The following is a 21,001-nucleotide window of genomic DNA, read 5'->3' on the forward strand; positions in this document are numbered from 1 at the left end:
CACTGAAGAGGACAGTACAAATAAAAAAAGTAGCACATATGAATTTATCTTCTTGGGCAGACTGGATGGACCGTGCAGGTCTTTTTCTGCCGTCATCTACTATGTTACTATGTAACTCCAATAATTTTCAAGTTTTGTGAGACGGGAAGAGAGCAGTATGGTGTGGATACGGTGGAGACGTTGTTTGTGTTATGTTGTGAGGTGAGTACAAGACATTGTGTTTTTTCTGCATTGAGTTTTAGCTGAAATGCATCCGCCCAGGAGTGCATAATTTGGAGGCTTTGGTTGATCTCGTTCGTGATTTCATTTAAGTCATGTTTGAACGGGATGTAAATCGTGACATCGTCTGCATATATGTAGGGGTTGAGGTTTTGATTGGCTAGAAGTTTGGCTTAAAGGTATCATCATTAGGTTAAATAGGGTTGGTGAGAGGGGGGATCCTTGGGGGACTCCACATTCAGGTTTCCATGGAGGTGATATGTCCGCGTTCGTTGTCACTTGTATGATCTTGTGGTCAGGAATCCTTTGAACCATTTGAGAACTGTGCCTCCTACTCCGAAGTATTCTAGTATGTGTAATAGTATTCTATGATTAACCATGTCAAAGGCACTGGACATGTCAAATTGTAGGAGGAGTATGTTATTACCAGTTGCAATTGCTTGTTTGAATGAGTTCATTGCGGACACTAGAACAGTTTCGGTGCTGTGATTCGACTGAAATCCTGACTGAGACTTGTGCAGAATTAAGTGTTTATTTAGGTATTCAGTGAGTTGTTTCATCACTATGCCCTCCATGAGTTTGGTTATGAGCGGAATAGATGCTACTGGGCGATAATTGGTTAGATCCATTGTGCTTTTCTTAGCATCTTTTGGTAGCGGAGTAAGTAAGATGTTTCTTTTATCCGTGGGAAAGAGACCATTTTGAAGTCTGTGGTTTACATGATTCGTGAGGTCTGTTTTGAATTGTTTGGGTGCAGATCTTATTAGGCTGGTAGGGCAAATGTCTAATTTGCATTGCGATTTGGCATATTTTTCGAGCCATTGTGAGACTTCATCTGATGAGAGCATGTCAAAGTTGGTCCATGAGCTGGGCATTCCCTGGGATTTGCCTATGATAATTGATGTTAAGGATTGAGGAGTTCAGTTTCTTGCAGAGCCCCCTCCCAGACCCTTTTATGGGTTACATTTGTGTCCCACATGTTCCCACCTTTTGGAGGCTCAATGTGGCTTACATATAACCGTTAACGGTGTTAGCCGATTACGGTTTGAACAAATACATAGTATGAATGAATACAAAGTGATATTGTGGTATAATGAGGTATATGTATGGTAAGAAACAGTTGGGGGGAACTTAGAGAGGGAAAGGGGGAAGAAGAGTCAGGTAATGTCTATTGCAGTCTTTGGTTATGTTGTGTCGCAAGTGACCGGTATTTTTATGCTGGGTCTTCCCTACCTCCTTTTCTATTGCAAACAGTGTAGTTCTTCCCTCCTTTCCCCTTCCTCATTTGTCCATCATTTTTTCTTCCTTATTTGCTTTTGTCTGTATGTTTGGGCACTTTTAGATTGTAAGCTGCCGTGATGGTTTTCCAGAGGGCGGGATAGAAAATTCTGCATAAAGTTGGAAACTTGGTCCCTAGCGTTTCCTTTATGGCTCAAAAAAAGGTTGCCATAGGATGGTAGAGAAGGAGAAGCAGTTTATTGTGTGACAGGGCAGCTCCTCCTCTTGCATGCTGGAGCAGTTAAGTGTTGGGAGTAGATGGCCTGGTAAAATAAAGGTGGATGTGGTATGTGTACAGGGAGGAATGTTTGGGAAAAAGGTGGAGGATGTATACTATGGGGGTGGGGGGGGGGCTGAAGCAAGGTGGATGGGGTGGTGTGTACTATGGATGCTCTAGAAATGATAGTAGTAGTAGTAGTAGTCTGCCATGGGAGAAGTAGACTGAAGAGAAGGGGGGGGGGGGGGTGAGAGAGCTGGCAAAAGGTGGATGGAGAATGTATGCTAATATGGATTGAAATAGAGAAAAGTAAGGTGGGTTTCTGATCGGAGGGAGGAGATAGCGTGGGCCATGGAGAGAACATGGACCTTGCTGGGAGGGGACAGCAAGGGGAAGAAGGCAGAGGTTTGGGAAGAGAATTTAAGAGGGTAGAATGCTGCCAAAGAACAGCTGACCAAAAAGGGGATGGAGGAGAGGGAGAAGATTTTGGAGATATGTTAAGGAGGTAGAGAAAACTGATTGAACTTAAGGGGGGGGGGGGGGGGGGAAGAGATACAGACTAATAAATGGAGATGGAATTGAACAGGGAAACTGCTACTGCGGGAGTGAGGGAGAAGCCTGCTGTTATACTGGGAGTATTCTACACCAGAAAATTAGAAAAAGGGTGCAGAATTATTATTCTTTTTTGCACAGAATTCCCCCCAGGACCCTTGTATATAATAGTATCTGCTGCCATTAAACTGTGAGGTTTTGCAAAATGCGCTTCAGCCAGTCCACGTACTAATAAGCTCGCTGACACTTGATTACTCGTACATACGATACAGCTGTCAAAGTATTCCACAGTCGGAAAACATGTGAAAAGTACTCATCGATGGAACTGCTAAAAGCTGTATCCGTCCGCCAGAGTCCCGGATTATTTAATGTGTTAGTACTAATAATCTATAGCACCACCATAGAAAAAAAAAAAGAAATTAGTGTATGAAGTGTTGTTCGTGTGTTTTGTGGGAATTGGCTCTTTTTGCGAGGTGGAGGAGGGGGGGGGGATATGTTTGTCTCCACACGGTCTGTGGGTGATTTTACAGTTTCCAGTGAGCCGCCCACCGCCGCTGCTTAGTCCGCGCTCACTCATTTTCGCGCCACTGGAGCCGCGCGGCATTGTGGGTGGGCGCTCGCTTGGTTGGTTGGTTCCTGTGAGGTGAGGAAGGGAAAGAAGAAGAACCAGTGAGAGTTGCTGCTGCCGCCGTTTCTTGAGCGCGGTGGTGGTGGTGGCGGCTGTTCCTCAGAGATGCCGAGGTTGCCGATGGCAGAGTCGGAGCGGGCCGTGGCCCAGGCGTTGCAGACGCTGTGTCAGGAGTTAAATATGGACGAAGAGACGGCGGCAGAGGCGCTCAGCAACTTCACCATCATTTGGGATACCTACACTCTGGAGGTACGGGCTGTGGGGCCGAGCGAGCCGACAGACACGCCTTCCGTCGCCCAGGTGCATTCTGGGACTAGTAGTCTTCCCAGTCAACAGGAGTATTATTGGAGGGTGGCTTGATTTTCTTTCTATAGGGACATGTCGTCGAACCCCCTTTCCACTTTCCTCACGAGGTGTTAAAGTTAAATAATTGTCCCAAATGACATTTAAACTCGGCTGAGCCTCCAGTAACACCTGCTGGAACTTAGTTATACCCCGAGTAAGAAGAAATACTTTCTCTAATGCGCTCCAGTTTATTTTCATGAAGTTCCTCACAGTGGGATGAGAGTTAGGGTTACCACATGGCTCCAGAAAAAGGAGGACAGATTGAGCCAGTCTGGGTTTTACTTCCATTGCTTTGAATGGAAGCAAAACCCGGACTGGATCAATTCCTCCTTTTTCTGGAACCATGTGGTAACCCTACTACTACTACTACTTGACATTTCTAAAGCGCTACTAGGGTTACGCAGCGCTGTACAATTTGACATTGAAGGATAGTCCCTGCTCAAAGGTTCAATTCTCTCTGCTGGTCCTTGTGACCCTGGACTACAAGTCACTGAACCCTCCATTGCCCCAACTACCTCCCCTCCCCTCCCCTCTGTCTGTGACCCCTCTAGCAACAGAGAAAGTAACTACATATCATCATAAAATATAAACTGCTTCTGGTTGTACCGCAGAAAGGAGGTATATCCCTATCCATTTATTTCACTTCACTATCTGGGAGGTTCCCCAAACTAGAGGTCAGGACCCCAAATAGATTAACAGAAACGGGACTATTCCTCCCCTATGCGTGCCAGTCTTGTGTTCCTCCCCTATGCATGCCAGTCTTGTGTGGCACGTGTGGTTGGTCCTGCTGGCTGGGATGCCCCCCCCCCCCCCAGCTGAAGATGTTTTTTGCTTAAGCCCCCTCCCCCCCCCAGTGTTGTCTGAGCAGTGTGGAATTTGGTTCTGCTGATGCCAGACCCCCACATGTGCATAGGGAGTGCCACTGACATCTCTGCTGCTCATACAGCAGGAGGGGGGTTGGGTAAGGAATATCCTTCAGCTGGTGGGGTTTGGGCATCCCTTCCAGCCAAGTGGAGATAGAGGACATGCATGGTGGAACGTGATCGTACCTTGTAATAAATCTGGGGAAAAAATGGCACACTGTGCAATAGGTTCCCGACCCTCTACCCTGCACCCTGTAGTGGCAGTCAGCATGGGGTCTGTGAGTCGGTGAAAGTTCACAGGCGCTGACCCCTCTAATGTAGGTTTTTCTGCACTAGTTGATGCTACTGTTGCTGCCATTGCTGCAGTCTTCCTGTTTTGGGTGAGGTTATTTACTTTAATCATCATTTCGGGTTATGTGAATTTTCAGTTCTGTAAATGTGGCCATATTGGATAAGAGTTTGAGAATCACTATCACGTCTCCTCTTTTCAAGCTGAACAGGCCTAATCTGGTTAGCCGTACCCCTGGATTCTATATATGGCACTTTGATTTGCTTGCGGGTTCAATTTGCACACTCAATTGATTAACGAGCCAATCAGTGGCAATAACAAGCAATTAGCACTACAATCTAAACCTATCCCTAAACTGGCTGCAGAAGAGATCATATCGTACACAAGAACAAACAAACTACAGCACAAGAGGCCAAATAGACCCAAAAGCATTCTGGCAACAGATATATGACAAATGGACAGCACAAACAGACTCCATACACTACCTCTTTGAATGGGACGAAAGATGCAAAAGCGTACTAGACAAAATAGCACCCTTAAGAACAAGAACATCAAGAAGACAAAGCTGGATACCATGGTTCAATGACGAATTAAAGAAACTCAAAACACAATCCAGGAAACTTGAACAAGCATGGAAAAAAATAAAAGATGAAAACGCATTCAACGCATGGAAACAATTACAAAGAAAATACAAATACGCAATAAGAAAGACCAAAAGGTCTTATAAAACTAAAATAGGACCGGATTACAAAAACATGAAGAAACTATTTCAACTCGTAAATAAGCTACTTGACACCACTCCAATCACCACAGCCAACGCAGACATCCCATCCGCAGACAAAGCTTGCTAAATACTTCAATGGTAAAATAACAAATTTATGTAACTCACTCCCTCAGCACAACACAGACATTGAAAACTTCATCAACGGCCTGGACCCAACCTTTGGAGAATACCCAGCAGACTACCTGGTCAAAATTTGTTCTCCTCACCACCGACTCAGTTACACAGGTGACTCATAGGTTTTCCAATACCCACTGCAAACTGGACACCTGCCCCAGCCATCTACTTAAATCCACCCCCGACTGCTTCATAGCAGATCTCACATCCCACCTAAACTACATGCTCCAACAAAGTCTCTTCCTTGAGGAATGTGGCAACATCCTACTCACCCCAATACCAAAAGACACTAAGAAAAAAAACAACCGAATTCGCCAACTACCGCCCAGTTGCATCTATCCCACTAGTAGTCAAGCTGATGGAGAGCTTGGTGACCAAACAGCTCACAGAATACATGGACAAGTTTTCAATACCTCCATTGTACTGAAACTGTGCTTGTTACTCTCCTAGCCAAATTCAAGCAGGAAATAGCTGCAGGCAAAAGTATACTTCTCCAATTCGACATGTCGAGCGCATTCGACATGGTAAATCATAATCAGGGCTGCCGAGAGACTAGGGCAAGTCCGCCCCACCACCGCGCTGCCCCCTGACGCTCCCCCCGCCGCTGCAGTCCCCGGTCTCGCCTGCCTCCATGGCTCTGGGCCCCCTGCATTCAAAGCGGCAGTCGCAGATCGCCTCTCTTCTGGCCTTCCCTCCCCCTATCCCGCCCTCGTCTGATGTAACTTCCGGGTTCCGCGAGGGCGGGACACGGAGGGAAGGCCCTAAGGGAGGCGATCAGTGACTTCCACTTCGAATGCAGGGGGCTTGGAGCTGAGGAGGCAGGCAGGTGAGACCGGGGACTGCAGTGCTAGTGGCTTGACCCTGGCGCCAGGCGCCCCTTGGAGGCCCGGGCCCGGGGAATTTTGTCCCCCCTGCCCCCTCTCTCCTAGACCACTTTGGGATTTGTGGAAATATACTTAGCTGGATCAAGGGTTTCCTAACCACCAGAACATACCAAGTAAAATCAAATTCAAACATATCACCACCAAGCAGAGTACCTCAAGGATCACCATTATGACCAATAGTCTTCAACATAATGATGATTTCACTGGCCAAGTCCCTATCCAATCAAGGCCTCAACCTGTTAATCTATGCAGATGATGTCACAATTTTTATTCCCTTCAAACACGATCTGACAGAAATCACCAACAAAATCAAGCTCGGTTTGAACACCATGGACTCATGGGCAAATTCATTTCAACTGAGACTGAACACTGACAAAACACACTGCCTCATCCTCTCATCTCAACACAATAAGTACAAACCCACAACCATAAACACCCCAGACCACACCCTCCCTATCTCGGATAATCTAAAAATACTTGGTGTTATAATCGACCGCAACCTCTTGAGAGCCAAGTAAACTCCACAAGAAAGAAAATGTTCTACTCAATGTGGAAACTTAAATGCATAAAACCTTTCTTCCCGAGGGAAATATTTCGTAATTTAATACAATCGATGGTACTAAGCCATGCAGACTACTGCAACGGAATCTATGTGGGATGTAAAGAACAACTCACAAAGAAACTCCAGACTGCTCAAAACACAGCATCCAGGCTGATATTTGGTAAAACACGATTTGAAAGTGCCAAACCCCTCTGAGAAAAACTGCACTGGCTCCCAGTCAAAGAATGTATCACCTTCAAAATCTGCACCCTGGTCTACAAAATTATCTACGGCGAAGTCCCAGGTTACATGATAGACCTAATAGATCTACCAACCAGAAACAGAACCAGATCATCACGAACATACCTAAACCTCCACTACCCAATTGCAAAGGACTGAAATACAAAGCAACCTATGCATCCAGCTTCTCCTATATAAGCACACAACTATGGAACGCACTGCCAAAAACTGTGAAAATAATCTACGACCACCTAAATTTCAGGAAATCACTAAAGACCAACCTGTTAAAAAAGACATACCCTACAGACCCAACATAAATGCCTAAACTCTGCAACACAGCAAAACTAAAGATTGTACAGGACACTATAACCTTCCCTCTCCCCAACCCCATTGCGCCTGAAACACACGTACCTTATTCGACCACTACATCACTTGTATCTGTCTCCCTACCGAACTTGGCGAATGCTTTCACGGTACTATGTAAGCCACATTGAACCTGCAAATAGGTGGGAAAATATGGGATACAAATGTAATAAATAATTGGCAATAATTAAGAATTTATGCATTCATCTTTTTAGGTGTATTCTTTAAAGAAGTGCACATAAATTCTAGTGTGTGGATCTGAAAGGGGGCATGGGCAGGTCAGCATGTTTCTAAAATTTATGTACGTTGTTATAGAATTAGTGGGATCCACGCATCAAGTGTCCCCTAGTCTTTGTACTTTCGAAATGAGTAAAAATTTGATTTACTTCTACTCATTCTACACCACTCAGAATTTTGTAGACCTCAATCATATCTCCCCTCATCCGTCTCTTTTCCAAGCTGAAGAGCCCTAACCTCTTTAGCCTTTCAAGAGAGGAGTTCCATCCCCTTTATCATTTTGGTCGCTCCTCTTTGAACCGTTTCTAATTGTGCTATATCTTTTGTTTTTGTTTTTTTTTGAGGTAAAGTGACCAGAATTGGTAATACTGAAGGTGAGGTCGCACAGATGAGCGATACAGAGGCATTATAATATTTTTGGTTAATATTAGGCAGCAACACCACTTAGACTGCATCTAACCTGCCCCACCATATCAAATGCTTATGAAACCATTAAATTACTAACTAATCAATGCTTTCCTATTAAGCTCAAAGAAACTCTCCACCGTATTTCCGTTCCAAGCTCCTAAACATGTCAACAGAGTGAGGGGAGGGCATTATTTGGTCAGTGATTTGGAGGGGGGAAGCAGAGTTCTTACCTAGTAATTTCTTTATGTGGTTCCTACCACAACTTAACAACCATTATTTGTGTTTGTTTTACTCCGGAGTCTATCAACACCTCTCTGGTACCATGTAAGCCTCATTGAGCCTGCAAATAGGTGGGAAAATGTGAGGTACAAATATAACAAACAGGTGGGAATTTACACCAGGTTTTCATTGGTATAAATGGTCATGCCTAAATGTATTGGGCAATTCCCAACGCTAAGTGTTATTCTATAAACCACGCCCAACTGTACGTGTGGTTTATAGAATAGTGCTAAGCGTTATCTAGTCCTTATTTTGATTCTCTTGTCAATACCTTTTTTGTATTTATCATCTTTTTTTTTTTTTTAACATGGGGTAATGAGAACAGCATACAGTATTGGTAGAGGCATTATGAGGATGTAACTTTTAATTCCTTTGTAAATAATTAATAATATTCTATTTTCTTTTTTGGCTGCGGCTTCACATTGAACTGAGGATTCTAATATAGTTGTCCACAGTGACTCCAAGATCCTTTTCCTGAGTGTTGTCTCATAATACGGAGCCAAACATAGCTGTACATCGCCTTGGGTGAATCTCTTCATAAAGGCTGTTAATAAATCCCAATAAATAAATAAAATAGTTAGAATTGTATTTTAGTGTAAGTTACTTGACAATTCGTGTTCAAGTGTGCAGCGCTGCGTACGTCTAGTAGCGCTATAGACATGATAAATAGTAGTAGTAGTAGTTTATTTCCTGGTGCTGTGTGGTAATGGCTGAAAAGTTGTGATGCTGCTCAGTCTGTCAGCGTTGGGGTTTAAGCGGTAGAATTTGTATGGTAGCGGAACATGCTGCTTTGCCATCGGGTGAGTCAGCTTCCTTGTGTTCAGCGGCGGTTCCTGGCTCAGTGTTCTCTGTTTGACTCTTCTTGTTCCACATTGGCGGTTTCAGCAGAAACTGCCGCCATCTTGGATCCAAATGTAGTGGCGATTGGGGAGAGGTTGCTTCACCTTAGGGATCTGGATGGGGGGAGGAGTTCTTGTGGGAGGATTCCCTCCGGAGTTTGTTTTATCCGTGTATCAGGCCGTTCTTTTAAAGCAGACCAACACTCTGTAATCAGGGTCCCCATGGGGGGGACTTCTTCTTTGAAGAGACCTCGGATCTCTAGAGGAAGAGGATGGTTCCATGGATTTTTTTTTAGATCCAGAGCCTGGTGAGGATGTCACTGCTGTTGAGCTACAAGGTGAGGCTGCATATGTGGGGGTTCAGGGAGAGTTCCTTTCTGCAGATGATCTTCCTCCTGGTGAGGACCCCTTGGTAGTGAGGATTTGCAAAAGCAGATTTCTTTCCCGATGCATCAAGGTATTGGAGATATTATTCAAGCCCAGTGGGATTTTCCAGATGCTGCTTTTTGCTTTTCTCGGTCCATGATCCGCTTGTATCCGGTTCCAGATTAGGATAGGGTTTTGTTGAAGTCTCCGGTAGTGAATGTGGTTGTCTCAGCTATGGCTAAGAGGAATACAGTACCGGTGGATGGCGGCTCCACTCTTTGAGACCCCCAAGATTGCCGTATAAAAGTTCTTTTGAAGTGTAGCTTTGATGTTTCTGCTTTGGCAGTTCAGGTGGCTATTTGTGGGAGTTTGGTCGCCAGAGCGTGCTTTAGATAAATCCAGTGATGACTTGGCTCTGATGGACAGAGAGGTTGCTAAGATTGAAATGAGATCTGCTTTCTTGGCAGATACCTTGTATGATTTGCTTTGGACCTCGGCGAAATCTATGTTCTCTGAGGACAAGCAGGCTGCTTGTTCTCACTGATGGGTGACGTCCGATGGCAGCCCCAGGATCGGAGATCTTCCTAGCAACAAATTTTGCTAGCCCTCGCGCGCACATGTGCGACTGTCTTCCTGCCCGTAACGCGATCGTGCTCTTCAGTCTCTTTTTTTTCTGCGGCTCAGGGCGGCTGTTTTACGGTGGTTCTGCGCTTCAGGAGACCCTCACAGCATTTTTTGCCGCTCTTCGGCGTGTTTTCTGAGCGAGTTCGCTCGTCTTTTTGTTTATATATATATTTAAAAAAGTTTTTTTCTTTCCTGTATTTCCTTAGTTTTGTTCCACGTAAGTTTCCTTTCGTCATCGTGTGCAGCCATTTTGGCTGCCCGTATGGGTTTTCCCAGTTTTGGTGCCTTTTTTCGGCATCGCAAATTTTGATTTAGCCGGCGCGATTTTTCCGCCCATGTCCTCGAAGCGTACCAACGGCTTCAAGAAGTGCACGCGGTGCAGCCGGACGATCTCGCTCACTGATAGGCACGTTTCGTGTCTTCAGTGTCTGGGGGCTGGCCATCGCCCCGACGCCTGCACGTTGTGTCTTCAGCTGAAGAAGAGGACCCAGGCGGCGAGATTGGCTCAGTGGGAACCTTTTGTTCGGAGCCCTGTCCGGTACTTTGACGGCGCCAGCTGTACCGAGGTCATCGTCGGTATCGATGTCGGCATCGGAGAGTGCATTGATGTCAGGAGCGCAGGTGATGGCTGTCCATAGACTCTCCCATGCTGGTAGCAGTGAGCCATCGAGTGGGTCTCCACCTGCCTCGAGGGATCCTGCAGCACAGGCCCCCCGGGACCATAGTAACATAGTAGATGACGGCAGAAAAAGACCTGCACGGTCCATCCAGTCTACCCAACAAGATAAACTCACATGTGCCATTTTTTGTGTGTAACTTACCTTGATTTGTACCTGTCTTTTCAGGGCACAGACCGTATAAGTCTGCCCAGCACTATCCCCGCCCCCCAACCACATGCCCTGCCTCCCACCACCGGCTCTGGCACAGACCGTATAAGTCTGCCCAGCACTATCCCCGCCTCCCAACCACCAGCCCTGGCACAGACCGTATAAGTCTGCCCAGCACTATCCCCACCTCCCAACACCAGCCCTGCCTCCCACCACCTCTTTCGGACCCGGCCCCGAGGAGATGTGTGGATTCCACATCTTCCTCATTGGTACCGGGAAGTACCGCTGAAATGCTTCGAGTGAAGGCGAAGAAGCACCGTCATCGGTCACCTTCCCATCACGGTACCGAGAGCTCCGGGGCGCCGAAGGATTCGACACCCTTGAAGCGTTGACACCGGGAGGACCGCTCACCCTCCATACAAGAGGTGTCAATGCGCTCTTCTCCGGACAGCCCGGTATCGCCTCCACGCCCCAGGCAGGTTCTGGCTTCGTCGTCTGTACCGTCCCCACTGCCTTGCTCGACAGACACTCTAGATGAGCGCCTACGAGCCATTCTTCCAGGTATTCTGGAAGGGCTGCTGCGACCATCTGTTCCGGTACCGCTGGTGCTTGCGCCGTTGGTACCGTTGAGAGATGTGGCGGTTGGCTCCCCGCCCGTGGTGAGGACTGCGACGCCGGTACCGCTTGCGGCATCGGCCTCCGCTGCCACCCAAGTTGACTCCCCGTCGATGTTGCTGGAGGGAGCTTCGTCGCCGGCGGCGAGGGAGTCGTCTTCTCGGCATCGCCATAGAGGACTTAGTTCCTCGGCGTCGAGACAGGCTCGGCTTCAGACTGAAGTTAGAGAACTTGTGTCTGATACCGAAGGTGAGGCCTCGTGGGAGGCAGAGGAAGACCCCAGATATTTCTCTGATGAGGAGTCTTGTGGTCTTCCTTCTGATCCTACTCCGCCAGAGAGAAAGCTTTCTCCCCCTGAGTCTGTCTTTCTCTTAATTTGTTCGGGAAATGTCTACGGCCATTTCCTTCCCAGTGATTACTGAGGATGAGTCCAGGGCTGAGATGTTCGAGGTCCTGGACTATCCTTCGCCACCTAAAGGAGTCGTCCACTGTTCCCCTGCATAATGTCCTGAAACAGTCATTGCTGGCGAACTGGACAAAACCATTAAGTAATCCCACCATTCCCAAAAAGATTGAGTCTACTACTATTACTACTTAACATTTCTAAAGCGCTACTAGGGTTACGCAGCGCTGTACAATTTAACAAAGGAGGACAGTCCATGCTCATAGGAGCTTACAATCTAAAGGACAAAATTTGCAGTCAATCAAGTTGGGGCAGCAGTCTAGGTTTCCTAAATAGAGGTGACATGGTTAGGTGCCGAAAGCAAGATTGAAGTGGGCTTTGAGCAAGGATTTGAAGATGGGCGGGGAGGGGCTTGACGTATGGGCTCAGGAAGTTTATTCCAAGCATAGGGTGAGGTGAGGCAGAAAGGGCGGAGTCTGGAGTTGGCGGTGGTGGAGAAGGGTACTGAGAGGAGGGACTTGTCCTGTGAGCGGAGGTTACAGGTAGGAACGTAAGGGGAGATGAAGGTAGAGAGGTAATGAGGGGCTGCAGATCGAGTGCATTTGTAGGTTAGTAGGAGAAGCTTGAATTGTATGCGGTACCTGATTGGAAGCCAGTGAATTGACTTGAGGAGAGGGGTGATATGAGCATATCGGTCTAGGCGGAATATAAGACGTGCAGCAGAGTTCTGGATGGATTGAAGGGGGGATAGATGGTTAAGTGGGAGGCCAGTGAGGAGTAGATTGCAGTAGTCAAGGCGGGAGGTGATGAGAGAGTGGATGAGAGTTTGGGTGGTGTGCTCAGAAAGGAAAGGGCGAATTTTGCTGATGTTATAGAGAAAGAAGCGACAAGTCTTGGCTGTCTGCTGGATATGCGCAGAAAAGGAGAGGGAGGAGTCGAAGATGACTCCGAGGTTGCGGGCAGATGAGACGGGGAGGATGAGGGTGTTATCGACTGAAATAGAGAGTGGAGGGAGAGGAGAAGTGGGTTTGGGTGGAAAGATAATAAGCTCGGTCTTGGCCATCTTCAGTTTCAGGTGGCGGTTGGACATCCAGGCAGCGATGTCAGATAAGCAGGCCGATACTTTGGCCTGGGTTTCAGCAGTGATATCTGGTGTGGAGAGATAAAGCTGGGTGTCGTAAGCATAAAGATGATATTGGAAACCATGAGATGAGATCAGCGAGCCCAGGGAAGAGGTGTAGATTGAAAAAAGAAGGGGTCCAAGGACAGATCCCTGAGGAACTCCAACAGAGAGCGGGATGGGGGTGGAGGAAGATCCATGAGAATGTACTCTGAAGGTACGGTGGGAGAGAGAAGAGGAGAACCAGGAGAGGACAGAGCCCTGGACCCCAAATGAGGACAGTGTGGCAAGAAGTAAATTATGATTGACAGTGTCAAAAGCGGCGGATAGGTCGGGGAGGATGAGGATGGAGTAGTGACCTTTGGATTTGGCAAGGAACAGGTCATTACAGACTTTAGTGAGTGCCGTTTCTGTCGAGTGTAGAGGGCTCAGGGCAAAAACCGGATTGAAGCGGATCGAGGATGGCATGAGAGGAGAGAAAATCAAGGCAGCGGCTGTGAAAGGCATTCAAGTAACTTGGAGAGGAAGGGTAGGAGGGAGATGGGGGAGAGTCCCAGTATCGGATCCACCGGGATCCAGAGTTGATGAAGACTCAGTTGCCTCATGACTCTGGAGTTGTGGATTTGGCTCTCAAGAAAGTCAAGAATACTAGGGATTACGCCTCGGCGCCCCCGGGGCGGGAGTCTAGGACTCTGGACTCTTTTTTGGGAGGAAGGCCTACCATTCTGCTATGCTGGTGTCCAAGATCCAGTCGTACCAGCTCTACACGAGCATCCACATAGTAACATAGTGACGGCAGAAAATGAACACGGTCCATCCAGTCTGCCCAACAAGATAAACTCACATGTGCTACTTTTTGTGTATACCTTACCTTGATTTGTACCTGTCCTTTTCAGGGCACAGACCGTACAAGTCTGCCCAGCACTATCCCCGCCTCCCAACCACCAGCCCCGCCTCCCACCACCGGTTCTGGCACAGATCATATAAGTCTGCCCAGCACTATCCCCGCCTCCCAACCACCAGTCCCGCCTCCCACCACTGACTGGCACAGAGTATAAGTCTGCCCAGCACCATCTTTAGCCTTTATTTTCTCAGCCACTTGCTTGGAGAACCATATCGATTTCCTTTTTCTCTTGCTTTTATTTACTTTCCTTACATAAAGGTTCGTGGCCCTATTTATAGCTTCTTTCAGCCTGGACCACTGTCCTTCCACTTCTTGTATTTCCTCCCATCCCATCAGCTCCTTCCTCAGGTACTCCCCCATTTTACTAAAGTCAGCATGCTTGAAATCCAGGACTTTGAGTTTTGAGTGGCCACCTTCCTCTTCAGCCGTCATATCAAACCAAACCGTTTGGTCACTGCTGCCCAGGTGGGCACCCACTCGGACATTTGACACATTATCCCCGTTTGTGAGTACCAGATCTAGTGTCGCTCCCTCCCTCGTGGGTTCCGTCACCATTTGTCTGAGCAAAGTACTTTGAAAAGCATCCACGATCTATCTACTTCTTTCCAATTCCGCAGATGGAACATGCGGAACAATGTGCGGCAGCTGACGGACTTGGTCGATAAGCTTCCGTTGGAGCAGGCCAAGCCTTTTCAGGAGGTGGTCAGGCAGCTGAAGGCGTGTCGCAAATTCCTGTCCAGGGGTGTTTTCGACACTTTTGATGTTGCGTCCAGGGCAGCTGCTCAAGGTGTAGTGATGCGCAGACTCTCATGGCTGCGTGCCTCTGACCTGGAGAATAGAGTCCAGCAGCGAATTGCGGATGCTCCTTGCCGGGGGGATAACATTTTTGGCGAGAAGATCGAACAGGTGGTAGATCAGCTCCACCAGCTGGACACCGCCTTTGACAAACACTCCCACCGGACGCCTTAAGCATCTACCTCAACAGGTAGACGTTTTTATGGGGGAAGGAGGAATGCTCCCTATGCTTATAGTAAGCGTAGGTACAATCCACCTGCCCGCCAGCCTGCTCAGGCTAAGCCACAGCGCGCTCGTTCACGTCAACAGCGTGCGCCCCAACAGGCCCCTGCAGCTCCCCAGCAAAAGCAAGGGACGGGCTTTTGACTGGCTCCAGGCGAGCATAGCCGATATAAAAGTGTCCGTGCCGGACGATCTGCCGGTAGGAGGGAGGTTGAAGTTTTTTCACCAAAGGTGGCCTCTTGTAACCTCTGACCGGTGGGTTCTCCAAAATGTCCGCCTAGGATACTCCCTCAATTTGATCTCAAAACCTCCAAATTGCCCTCCGGGAGCTCAGTCCTTCAGCTTCCAGCACAGGCAGGTACTTGCAGAGGAACTCTTCGCCCTTCTCAGTGCCAATGCGGTTGAGCCCGTGCCACCGGGGCCGGAAGGGCTGGGATTCTATTCCAGGTACTTCCTTGTGGAAAAGAAAACGGGGGATGCGTCCCATGCTAGACCTAAGGGCCCTGAACAAATATCTGGTCCGAGAAAAGTTCAGGATGCTTTCCCTGTGCACCCTTCTTCCCATGATTCAGAAAAACGATTGGCTAAGCTCTCTGGACTTAAAGGATGCTTATACTCGCATCCCGATACTACTAGCTCACAGGCAGTATCTTCGATTCCGTCTGGGAACACGGCATTTTCAGTATTGTGTGCTACCCTTTGGTCTCGCCTCTGCGCCCAGAGTGTTCACAAAATGCCTGGCAGTCGTGGCGGCGTCTCTACGCAGACTGGGAGTGCATGTGTTCCCTTATCTTGACGATTGGCTGGTGAAGAACACCTCGGAGGCAGGAGCTCTACAGTCCATGCGGATGACTGTTCGACTCCTGGAGCTACTAGGGTTTGTGATAAATTATTCAAAGTCCCACCTTCTTCCAGTCCAACGACTAGAATTCATAGGAGCTCTGCTAGACTCCCAGACTGCTCATGCCTACCTTCTTGAGGCGAGGACGGACAATCTTTGAGCAGGGACTGTCTTTCTTCTATGTTTATGCAGCGCTGCGTAGCCCTTGTAGCGCTATAGAAATGCTAAATAGTAGTAGTAGTAGTAATCTTCTGTCCCTTGTTTCCTGGGTACGAGCGTCTCAGCAGATCACAGCTCGGCAGATGTTGAGATTGCTCGGTCACATGGCCTCCACAGTTCATGTGACTCCCATGGCCCGTCTTCACATGAGATCAGCTCAATGGACCCTAGCTTCCCAGTGGTTTCAAGCTGTGGGGGATCTAGAAGACGTGATCCAACTGTCCACAGTTTTTCTCAAATTCCTACATTGGTGGACAATTTGCTCCAATTTGACCTTGGTACGTCCCTTTCAAATTCCTCAGCCGCAAAAGATGCTGACTACAGATGCGTCCCTCCTGGGGTGGGGAGCTCATGTCGATGGGCTCCATACCTAAGGATGTTGGTCCCTCCAAGAAGCAGGTTTTCAGATCAGTCTGGAACGTGCTTAAGGCTTTCAGAGATCGGCTGTCTTATCAAATTATTCAAATTCAGACAGACAATCAGGTTGCTATGTACTACATCAACAAGCAAGGGGGCCCCCTGTGTCAATTATGGTAGTGATGGCAGCTATTCTCCGGAAACAGGAAATTTTACTCCATCCATATTTAGACAACTGGCTGATCAGAGCAAAGTCGTATCAGAAGAGTTCCCAGGTCGCGAGTCAAGTAATTTGTTTCCTAGAATCTCTGGGATGGGTAATAAATCCCCTCAGAGTCACTTGATACCATCTTAGTCTCTTGAAGGTCTGGGAGTGTCCTTCGATACTCAGGGTTGAGTGTTTTTGTCGGAGTGCTGGATTCGCAAGTTGCAAGTTCAGATAAGAGATCTTTTTCAGAGGTCAGCTCAGCGATTGAGAGAGTACCTACAGATCCTGGGATCCATTGTGGCGTTCATAGAAGTGGTACCTTGGACCAGGTCTCATATGCGTCTCCTTCAGCACTCTCTGCTGTCCCGTTGGTCTCCTCAGTTGGATTCTTTGGGGGTTCTTTTTCCGTTCAGGGCGATGGAGCGCATGAGCTTTGGGTGGTGGCTTTGAATGTCCAATCTTGCCAAGAGAGCTCATTTGAATCGTCAGTGGACAGTGGTGACCACAGATCCCAGCCTTTGGGACTGGGGAGTGCGCTGTCTGGGTCATCTAGTATAGGGTCTCTGGTCTCGGGAGGAAGTGTTCTTGGCCATCAATCTTCTGGAGACCAGGGTGATTTGTCTGGCACTTTCTGGTTTTCTCCGTGTCATCAAAGGAAAACCAGTAAGCATTCTGTCTGACAGTGCAACTGCGGTGGCCTATGTCAATCGGCTGGGAGGAACAAGAAATCGCCAGTTGGAAGGGGAAGCGGCTCTTCTCATGAGCTGGGCAGAGATTCATCTTTCAGACCTTTCAGCGGCGCATGTAGCAGAGATTTTAAATGTTCAAGCAGATTTTCTCAGTTGTTGGACAACAGACCTGGGAGAATGGTCTCTAGGTCTCCAAGCGTACTACAGCATAGTCGATGAGGGATCCTGGTATGGATCTTAAGGGAACATTAGTCAATGCAAAGATTGCATGGTTTTTCATCTGCAGAAAGGTCAATCTGCAGAGTGCCTCGATGCTCTGCTTCAGCCGTGGCTGTATGGTCTTCTTTTTGCCTTGGCCGCTGATAGGTCGAGTCATTCAGAAAGTCGAAGCACACAGAAGCCTGGTGATTTTAGTAGCTTCAGACTGGCTGCGGAGACCGTGGTATGCCGATTTGATGTGTCTAGTGGTAGTCTGTGTTGAAACTTCCAGTTTCGAACAGTCTTCTCACTCGGCCCGGTGGCTGTTGAGAGGGCTTGGCTAAAGTAGCTCGGCTACTTGGAGAAGGTGATTAGCACGATGATTTGCTCATGTCATCGGTCTACCTTGCTCGCTTATGTTCATATTTGGAGGATTTTTGAGGCCTGGTGCTCAGATCATGTAGTGGTGCCCTTACATTCTTCGGTAGCACAAATTCTGGATTTTTTTGCAGGATGGTTTTGAGAAAGGATTAGCTCTCACATCCCTTAAGGTTCATATTGCGGCCTTGGCTTGTTTTTGAGGGTGGATAAGAGGGAAGTCTTTGGCGAGTCATCTCGATGTTGTGTGTTTTGTCCATGGGGTCACGACCTCCTTGACATGATCTGCTCTCTGCTTGGGATCTCAGTTTGGTTCTCTTGCCACTTATTTGTCCTCCCTTTGAATCATTGTTCTGTTCCCTGAAAGATCTCACTCTCAAGACGGTGTTTCTGGTGGCTGTAACATAGACGAGGCGTGTGTTGGAATTGCAGGCTTTGTCTTGCAGGCTTCCTTTCAATTTCTGCAAGAGCGTGTAGTGCTTTTGACCAGTTCTGCCTTTATTGCCTAAGGTTCTTTTTGCCTTTCACTTGAACCAGTTGGTGCATTTGCCTGTCTTCAGTTCATCTTCTGGAACAGAAGAAGAGCATCGTCTGAGGAAGCTGGATGTTAAGAGAGTTCTCAAGCAATATTTGCTTCGGACAGAGGAGATCCGCCACGTGGACCGCCTTTTTCTCTTTCTTGGTGGCTGTCGCAAGGGACTGGTGACTTCAAAGGCTACTATTACATGGTAGATTTGAATCTGCTTACCTTTCGGGTAAAATTGCTCCGCAGGGAGTGACAGCACATTCAACAAGGTGTCAAGCCTCTTCTTGGGCTGAGCACTCTCTAGTCCCCTCTTTGGAGATTTGTAAGGCAGTGACTTGGTTGTCTTTACATTCTTTTCCCCGTCATTACCAGCTAGATGTGCAGACTTGTCAAGATGCAGTATTTGGAGGCAGAGTTCTTATGGTGGGGTTGCTTGGTTCTCTCCCTTGAAGGTACTGCTCTGTTACTTCCTATCAGTCCTTTGCTGAGTCGATCTGGAGGGATGCTAAGGAAGGAGAAATTAGACCTTACCTGCTAATTTGCTTTCCGTTAGTCCCTCTGGACCGGCCCACCTCCCTCCCTTTCTCTGTATGTATATTTTACTTAACGATCTGCTTTGGTCGTTGCGGATTTGGGTTGTTTTCTGTAATTTACAAGAAAAAAAAACTTAGTGGTTGAATAGATAAACACAGCCACAAGTCCTTCAAGGGCAGTACTCATTCTTTTGGTTCGCCAGTTGCACAATTACACAGGTTTGTCTCTTTTCTCCTACTTTGGCTTTGTTATGGTATTGCTGAGGCTGACTGGGTCGGCTCCCTTGAGAATCAGAATTCTCAGTCTCCACCTACTAGTAGGCGTGCATAACCCTTTAGTCCTTTGCTGGGCTGGGCCGGTCCGGGGGAGACTAAAAGAAAGCAAATTGGTAGGCAAGACCTAATTTCTCCTTTACCTCTTTGTACCAATTTCCAGAATGTTCGAATTACTGGGCAGTTCTTCTACATATGTTCTAAAGAGCCATTCACAGTTCCTCCAGCAATATCCCAAACATATCTCCTCCCCTTTCTCCCAGCACTGGGGTCCAGTGCGTCTTGCAAAAGTTGAAACTGAAGCTGGCTACAATTAATGTTGTAACAATAATGGCTCTCCCAACCATTCCTTCCACCTCAACTCAGAATGAGCTTGTGTTTATAGTTTATCTAAAGCTACATAAATTGAGATAGTAATTTCTTCCTAGAATGTGATTTGAACAACTCCACTTCTTTTTTAGTGGGTTCCTTGTGTATGTCCTTCACAGAGGGATAGTGAAGAAAGTCCCTGCTTTAGAAATATTGATAAAATGGAATTCTTCTTATCTGTAAGAGATCTTGTAATTGAGCTTGAGTCAACATAGTCCCCTGATTAATATAAATCCTTACAGTAACTAAAACCCAAATTCTCCATTGCTGTCCTTAGGGAGGTGACGTATCCTGTAGACCATGGTTGAAAAAGCTGAAAGATTGTACTTACTCATTTGATAGGCCACTTTCACTTCCTTCCATACAGCCAACAAAGGTGATAGGAACACAGTCTTCAACAAAACTAATGCATCAATTCTTCCTATCTCAAAGAGCGAATAAGGTTGAATATACTACTCCTCCAACTGTACACAGTGCACTATAGGATGTTCAATGGGATGTTCCCTAATCAACTTTAATACAGCTGCTTGACTGTATCTACGTAAATTCAAAAACCTCACCCAACCTTTGGTTTTACCCTGCTGAAGCAAAGACCATCATATTTTGGGGTGTTTTCCTCCACACAAAAACTCTCATCATCTATCCCAATATTTGAACTTTTTTAGGGGATATGGTTTGGTAGTTGAGCAAATGAACAACATTTTTGGAAGAATCATCTGCAAACTGGCAACTCCCCCCCCCCCCCCCCCCCCCCCAGGTTAACATCAAGAAAGATCAGGAATCTAATTCAGATTGAATAGACTTAGTGAGGCGCTCATAGTTAAGCCGGTACAACTTGGAGATTTTATCAGAAAGGGTGACTCCTAAATAATGAAACCCTTGGCCCACCACTTTAAAGGGAAATGTTTGAAAATCTAAGTGCTTTACATTAAACAGTGTATATTTGTTTTAAATCCTAATATACCCGCAACTGCCCGCAACCTCGGAGTCATCTTTGACTCCTCTCTCTCCTTCTCTGCGCATATTCAGCAGATAGCCAAGACCTGTCGCTTCTTCCTCTTTAACATCAGCAAAATTCGCCCTTTCCTCTCTGAACACACCACCCGAACTCTCGTCCATGCTCTCATTACCTCTCGCCTGGACTGCTGCAACTTACTCCTCACCGGCCTCCCACTTAGCCATCTATCCCCCCTTCAATCTATTCAGAACTCTGCTGCACGTCTCATATTCCGCCAGAATCGATATACTCATAACACCCCTCTCCTCAAGTCACTTCACTGGCTTCCAATCAGATACCGCATTCAATTCAAGCTTCTCCTTCTTACCTACAAATGCACTCGGTCTGCTGCCCCTCACTATCTTTCTACCCTCATCTCCCCTTACGTTCCCGCCCGTAACCTCCGTTCACAGGATAAATCCCTCCTCTCGGTACCCTTTTCCACCACCGCCAACTC

General features: G+C 47.3%; 1 protein-coding gene across 1 annotated transcript in view; it reads left to right on the forward strand.

The window, feature by feature from the left end:
• The first annotated feature begins 2,900 nt into the window (after window positions 1-2,900).
• Window positions 2,901-21,001, forward strand: part of RBL1 (RB transcriptional corepressor like 1) — a 389,513-nt gene continuing 371,412 nt past the window's right edge. The window contains 1 exon segment of the mRNA XM_030211607.1: window positions 2,901-3,143. Coding sequence (XP_030067467.1) covers window positions 3,000-3,143 — 144 coding nt within the window. The 5' untranslated portion in view covers window positions 2,901-2,999.

Source organism: Microcaecilia unicolor, chromosome 8 (assembly GCF_901765095.1).
Source record: "Microcaecilia unicolor chromosome 8, aMicUni1.1, whole genome shotgun sequence".
Lineage (NCBI taxonomy): Eukaryota > Metazoa > Chordata > Amphibia > Gymnophiona > Siphonopidae > Microcaecilia > Microcaecilia unicolor.